Below are 7255 nucleotides of genomic sequence, written 5' to 3'. Positions count from 1 at the left end.
TCCGAACCATGACTGAGTTCGCCAGCCATTCTGGGTATATGGCTTCCCGTATGAAGCCAATGGCCATGAGTTTGTCCACTTCGTTCTTCATGGCCTCATACCGTTCGCCATCATAGGATCGGCGCTTTTGCCTGATAGGTTTGAATGCTGGCGAGATGCTCAGTTTGTGGCTGATGATGTCAGGGGATATGCCCGGCATGTCGTTGTAGGACCAAGCAAAGACTTCTGAGTTCTGCCGAAGGAACTGGATGAATTCGGCACGGAGGGTGGAGTTCAGCATGGTACCGATTCTTACACACCGGTCTGGTTGGCTCTCGTCCAGCACCACCGTTTCGAGATCTTCGGCAGGTTGTGCCACTGGAGCTGGCGTTTCCTCCCTTGGATCGTCCACTGGTTCATTGCCGTTCGGCAAGTCTGCGACCGTGAAGGTTTCCTTTTGCTTGTGTGGAGCTGCCGACTTTAACGTTGTGGCGTAGCAGTTCCGAGCGCTCAATTGATCGCCCCTGATTGCCCCCGTGCCGTAACAGGTTGGGAACTTCATGAGTAGCATGTGGGGGGACAAATGGGCCTTTATTGCCGTTCGGCCGACAATAACATTGTATGCCGTAGGACAGTCTACCACAAGGAACTGGTCGTAGACCATGGTCCTTCGTGGTGCTGTGCCGAAGGCGATTGGCAAGCTGACACTGCCGATTGGCTGGACCAGGTCTCCTGAAAAGCTAAGGAGAGGCGAGAGTTGCCGATTGACTTGGCTGTCATCAATTCCGAGCTCTTTGAATGCATCGGCGAAGATGACGTTTACCGAACTGCCATTGTCGATCAGGATTCGTCCGACATCGAACTCGGCAATGTTGGCTCGGATGATCATAGGGTCGTTGTGTGGGTAGATGATCCCTTCCTCTTCTTCCTCGGAGAAGGTGATGGGTTCCCACCTGACCTTCGGCATCTTTCTATGCCGGCTGCTTTCAATGCCGAGGACCTGGGGGTACTGTGCCGCCCTGACATACTGCTTTATCGAACGGTTAGATGCTCCGGCAAGGGTTAGGCCTCCGCTGATCGTGCTGATCATGTTGATCTGCCGATTAGCGTTCGGGACTGGCGCCTGCTGAGGCCTGGCTATGTATTGGTCTAGTTTGCCTTCCCGAATTAACCGCTCAACGATTTTTCGTAGGCTTATGCAGTCCTCGGTATTGTGGCTATTCTGCTGATGGTATCGACAGAATTTCCCCGTATCCCTGCCGTCCTGCCGATTAGGCTTTCTGAACGATGGCTTCGGGATTATCTCGTTCTCGTTCATTAGCACTGCCTCGTAGGAGGTGTTGAGCAGGGTGAACACCTCCGTCCCCTGGTTATGTGCCGTTAATGGGGATCGGTAGTTGTCCCTACCGTACCTGCTCTTGTTTTTCTTGGAATGCCCCTTTTGGGAGCTTCCAGGATCTTTGTGTTTGTGACTTTCAGCGTATGCGGCAGTTTGGGCTGCTGGTGCGTACGGCGATGCCTGTACCGTGGAGGGACGCTGTGCGGGTTCGTTCTGCCGAGCCTTGGGCTCGGCCCTCGAGTTGAAGTATTCAGCCTCGGCGTGGATTGCCGCTTGCTTCATGAGTTCATCATACGTACGCCAATTGCTGCTGTGTACCAGATACCGGAAGTGTGAGGACCGTAGGCCACTCTTGAAGGCGCCGTAGGCTGCCCTGTCATCGGTATCCGGACATCTCGAGTATTCATGGCTGAATCGTGCGGCATATTCACGCAATGGTTCGTCATCCCTCTGCCGGATGGTATACAGGTCATCGGCAGAGTACAGTCTGTCTGTCTGAATCATGAAGTGGTTCAGGAAGATTTGCTTCAGCTCGTCGAAAGAATCGACCGTCCCTGGTTCCAAACGGTAGAACCAATTCAGAGCTGCTTCCGTGAGTGAGGAAGGGAACAGGAGGCACAGGCCTTCGTCGCTTAGCCCTCGGCACCCTACTGCCGATTGAAAAGAATGAAGGTGCGTCAGTGGATCCTCCACCCCTGTGTAAGGGGTTATGCGGAGGGGCTGTACGTCCCTATCCTGCCGTGAGTGCCTTATGCGCTCGGTGAAGGGTCCTGGCCGAAGCCTTCCCCAGTCTGGCTCCTGTGAACGAGTCCGATCGTCCTCCATCTTCTGTACCCTTTGAAGGAGGAGGCGAATGACAGGGTCCCTGTCCGGTATGTCCTCTGCAATCTGGTGTGCCGATCGCTGCTGGGATCTAACAGGATTGGCCTCAGAGAACTTCGACAGGGTTGCCGAACGGTAGGGTGATGACCGGTTTGCGGAAGGGACGTACTCGTGGTCAGACTCTGCCGTGGATTCCAGGACCGGTATCCTCCGTATCGGAGACTTCCTTTCCATGTTCCTCAGTCGGGGATCGTCCAGGCGGGCGTTGATCCTGATCGGCGATTCCTGCCGTTCGGACTGCCGTTCGACTTCTCGCTCCAACAGCCTGTGTCGGCAATCGGAATAGACCTTCTTCGGCACATGGGGCCTATTTTTGGGTGCCGGGACCACCAATTGTTTAGATGGCGCTGGCGTTGCCTTTGCCGCCCTTTTGCCCTTCTTCTGCCGGCGGGGGGTCTGCAGGCTTTCGGACGATCGATCTGTCGGCATGTTTTGCGTTTGCTGTTGGTTCAACAGCAGTTGTGTTTCTTCCACTCTGGTCGAGAGGAGATTATTGTGTTCTTGCATCCTAGCCATGTCCTGCCGAAGGGACACGACTTGTGCTAAAAGCTCTGCGTTCTCCGCAGCTTGGATCGCAGGGGGATTTGTTGCCGGTGTGTAGGGGGCTGGCGCAGGGCTAACCCCGCTTGGCATGCCGAACGGCATCCCCTCTCGCGGTACGAACGTAGTTTTTTCAGTGGTCCCCATATGTTCGGGATAAAGGGTCGATTTTATCGATTTCCCACAGACGGCGCCAAACTGTTGACGTCAAAAAGTGGTTCTCTGACTTAGAGGGTCAACTTAGTAATTTGATGCCTTCGGTATCCTTGATGCCTCGGTAGTCTGCGCAATCTGCAATATGAGCAAACGTACGGTAAGACCTGGGGCACCGGTGTGGTACCGGCCGAAGGCTCTCCGATGCTTAAGTAAGTTCGGGAATAGAAAGTTCAACTGACAGATCAATAGGCTTGTATGCCGTAAGTTCTGATTACCTCTATTTTGGGGTAGTTGGCCTTTTAGGTCTTGGGAGGTGTGCATTTTGTTGATTATTTCGATGTGGGACTGTGGGCGTCGCTTGGGAGCGCGCCACGTGTCCCAGAAGAGGGCGTTGCCCTAATGGAGAGATCGGTAGGTAGGGTGCCGAGGGCGCCTCTAACCAAGCCCAATTTCTTCCACGTGTCTTGCCCTTATTGGCTGTTTATTTTGGGTGTAAACATTGGATAATATATGACGAGAAGCTATAATGTATATGATTGATTTAGAATATTAGATAATCTATGACGAGAAGCTATGATGTACATCACTTACCTAGGAATCAACCTCAATTACATAAATGATTGATAAACTCAATGGATGACCAACAAATATGCATTAGCGAGGGTGTATGTTTGTATGAATGTGAGAAACAGAAAGGCCACAACAGCTTAGAAAAGTAAGTACGGAAATGAATAGCATTTGTGGAACAAGGAAAACAAGCCATTAGATATTGAGGCATACTTAAAATTCGAGAATGGATTAAAATTAACTTACGTGCGCTAGATAGTAAATTAGATCCAAAATTCCATAAATATGATCTTTTTTTAATCTTTCAACATGATAAACTTATGAAGATTTACCTTTTGTCTAGAAATAGCTTGAAAATTATTAAGCGAAAGCTTAATGTTATGACCCGATTTTTTCGTTGCTTGAACGAAAAGTAAGCAATCATCAGCAAAATAGAGATTAGACATTTTTATTCCATGATTCGAAGAGAGCAAGCTAATATGTGAAGATTTGGAAAGGGCCAAATTGTTTAAATGTCTAATAAAAGGTTTCTAAATCCAATTTTATGGCCATTTGGGGCCTTTTAAATCATTTTTTAGAAAAAAGTTAGAGAATTTCTTGCCCAATTAACACATTTTCATAAAATGAGCCGAATAGGAACAAAAGCCGCCTGATTAGGAATCAAAATATGCCACAACGCGAAGTGCCCCAGCCTCCACCGGTAGAAAACTGGAAAACCCCCAAAAGGTCAAAGAAAAAAATAAAAAATAAAAAGCAAAAATCTCAACGTCTCTTTTTCGCGTCTCCGCTTCCCTCACTCACTCACTCACGCACCAAACATCCCAGCTTGCAGAATCGAATACCAAAAGCCTCAACTTTCTCTCCAACCAAACAAGCCACCTTCCTCTTACTTTCCCTCATTTTCCCTCTCACTTTCCTCCGTTTTCCCGCACAATTATCTCTCGCTGTAAAGTTCGGACTGCAACCAAAAATTGTTGTGCAAAGGTATGAACTTCACAAGAGTTGTACTTTCATTCTTTACTTTAGTAGTTATGGCTGATTGTGGTGCTTCATTTTCTGTAGATTTTTGGTTTTAATCAGCTGCGATTATGTGAATATATATGTATATAAGTTTATTTTGTGTGATTTGATTGCATTAGCTTGCTAAGGGCTTTGTGTTGGTGGCGATTGCCTACTAATTCGTCGACTTCTCTGAGTTTGTATTATCGAGTGGGAAATTTTCGATTTTCTTGAAAGACATATATGGCGGGTTGTTCTTCGAGCTTCGGAATATCGAATGTTGTAACCTTGAGGAACGAGGTCGTTTTGAGGAAGATGTGGAGCCAGAATTTGATTTTTGATGGCGTAAGGTTTAGGAGTGATGCAAAGGAGGTAGCTTTGCCCGTGTTCTGTAGGAACAATCGCTTTAGACATGGGGTCAATTCCTTTTCGGTGAAGAAAGACCGGAATTTTATGGTCATGAGTATGTCTCAGCCTCAGGCTGAATCACACTCTGAGTTGGGAGCAGTAACGGTTTCAAATGAGGGAGCTGATGTTATTGTAGGAAAGGAAACGAGGATTTTGGAGAATGAGCATAGATCAAAAACCGAGAATGGTGTGCTTGATGGTAGTGGTGGTGATGGGAAATACACTAATGGTAGAGGAGGAGGGGGTGGTGGTGGTGGTGACGATGATGGGGATGATAAAGAAGAAGAAGAGTTTGGGCCACTTATGAAATTTGAAGAGGTTATGAAAGAGACAGAGGCTCGAGGGGCTAGTCTTCCCTCGGATATGATAGAGGCTGCCAAGAGTGTGGGAATTAGAAAAGTGCTTCTCCTTAGATATCTGGATTTGCAGGTAAAGCTGTACTAAGTTTCTATTCAGCAATTATCTATCAATGTGTTCAGCATCAGTGATTCTTTCTCCTAATATGGTGTGACATTTAAATTGTAGGGGTCAGCCTGGCCTCTAGGCTTTTTAATGAAGTCATGCTCTATGCTTCGTGATCGAATGCTAGCCGATCCGTCATTTCTCTTCAAAATTGGAACAGAGGTTTGTGCTTGTCTTGATGTAACTTTACACAAATTATTCATCTGGTTACATGATAGATGTAAGATGGTGAGAACAGGGAATATTATCAACTCTAATATGTGATTACTCCCATCTTGGCTCCCCATGAATATAATTTGGCTCCTGTACAAACCAGGTTCACTTTTTGTGATAAGATATCCCCTAAAGGGGCACATGCATAGTAAATTCCTATGCATCAAAGTTGTGGCTAAATTTTTGTCAATCATAGATTCTTTTTCCAGTGCCCCATTTTATTATATATAATGATATTGACCACTGCAATGCAGATAGTCATTGATTCTTGTTGTGCTACATTTGCGGAAGTTCAAAAGAGGGGCAAAGATTTTTGGGCAGAATTTGAGCTGTATGTTGCAGATCTTTTGGTTGGGGTGGTGGTTAATGTTGCTTTGGTTGGGATGTTGGCACCCTATGCTCGTATTGGGCAACCATCATTATCAAAAGGGTTCCTTGGGCGCTTGCAGCATTCTTATGGAGCTCTCCCTAGCAGGTCAATAGCTCATGCCAAAAACAATACTCAAACCTAAATATCAATTCACGTCTAATAGTATTTGATACTCATACTTGTCACATCTACTTGCAGCTTTAGAAAATAATGGGTATTTATTAAGTTTCTTAAGCGATCATCTTATGCAGTGTATTTGAAGCTGAAAGGCCAGGGTGTAGATATTCTGCAAATCAGAGAATTGCAACTTACTTTTTTAAGGTAAGATTTACACATATCTTAACCAAATGATATTTTTATGTCTTGGTTCATTATATTTGTTGATTCAACCTTTCTGTTTTCAGGGCATCTTGTATGGCACAGTAGGCTTTGGATGTGGTATCATTGGACAAGGAATTGCAAACTTAATCATGACGGCCAAGCGGTACACTTCTATCTAGACAGACTCTCTTTGTGTGCGCACATGCTTGCTTGCGCAACTCCAGCAGCTTTCTTGATTTGCATCATTGCTTACCAAATTATTTTCTAAATGTCAGGAGTGTAAAGAAATCAGAAGAGGACATACCCGTACCACCTCTAATTAAGAGTGCAGTTCTTTGGGGTATGCATTACTTCATCATTTACAGTTGTTATAGGTTGTCAGCTTTATTACCTTGTTATGATATTGGGATGAATTTTACTTCCATGAGTGTATCAGCATTTTTGGTTCCCTTATGTTTCAGTTTCATATGGTTCTGGTTGACATTTGCTGTCACTTGTGTAGTCTATTTCAATAATTCGGTTTTCTTTTTGTCCCCCAAACTACCAGGTGTTTTCCTTGCTGTCTCTTCCAACACCCGCTATCAGATCATCAATGGACTTGAACGCTTGGTAGAGGCATCGCCTATGGCAAAGCAGATCCCGCCCGTCGCATTGGCTTTCACGGTTGGTGTACGGTTTGCCAACAACATCTATGGTGGAATGCAGTTCGTGGACTGGGCTAGATGGAGTGGGGTTCAATAACTTCATGAGCTTTAGAAGGAGAGGTTCTCAAATACACAAGAAGCACAAAATCGCCAACGAAATTCGGTCCCTCAAAAGCTTTCCATCCCCTTAGGATTAGTTTCGTCCTCAATGCTTTTATGTGTAGTATGAAAAATGCTGAGTAGAAAGTCTTGTACTTTTTCCTATTGACAATCATGATGGCTGCATTTATAGATTATGCGGATAATAAAACCTTAGTTCCATGCATTTTTTGCCTGTGCAGATGTGAACAGTCCAAATTGGCACTGTTCTTGAAG

General features: G+C 46.0%; 1 protein-coding gene across 1 annotated transcript; it reads left to right on the top strand.

Annotated features, from left to right (window-relative positions):
- Window positions 1–4151: 4151 nt before the first annotated feature.
- On the top strand, window positions 4152–7205 carry LCD1 (reticulata-like protein, putative (DUF3411)). Its single transcript, XM_021973874.2, has 8 exons — window positions 4152–4447; window positions 4603–5299; window positions 5396–5494; window positions 5800–6020; window positions 6167–6236; window positions 6320–6399; window positions 6512–6576; window positions 6784–7205. Exons 2-8 carry the CDS (start codon window positions 4706–4708, stop codon window positions 6975–6977), a joined length of 1323 nt encoding a protein of 440 aa, XP_021829566.1. The 5' UTR covers window positions 4152–4447; window positions 4603–4705; the 3' UTR covers window positions 6978–7205.
- The last annotated feature ends 50 nt before the right edge of the window (window positions 7206–7255 follow it).

Source organism: Prunus avium, chromosome 6 (genome assembly GCF_965620075.1).
Source record: "Prunus avium chromosome 6, drPruAviu1.hap1.1, whole genome shotgun sequence".
Classification (NCBI taxonomy): Eukaryota; Viridiplantae; Streptophyta; class Magnoliopsida; order Rosales; family Rosaceae; genus Prunus; species Prunus avium.
The sequence above is the reverse complement of the archived record's forward strand: the minus strand, read 5'-3'. Positions and strand labels throughout refer to the sequence as shown.

What these genes read in the sequence shown, in the direction of transcription:
- LCD1 (XM_021973874.2), top strand. Translation starts at nt 4,706, where the DNA reads ATGGCGGGTTGTTCTTCGAGCTTCGGAATATCGAATGTTGTAACCTTG. An exon ending in TCTTCAAAATTGGAACAGAG is followed by an intron (nt 5,495 to 5,799) that starts GTTTGTGCTTGT and finishes ACTGCAATGCAG; the next exon opens with ATAGTCATTGATTCTTGTTG. An exon ending in TAAGAGTGCAGTTCTTTGGG is followed by an intron (nt 6,577 to 6,783) that starts GTATGCATTACT and finishes CCAAACTACCAG; the next exon opens with GTGTTTTCCTTGCTGTCTCT.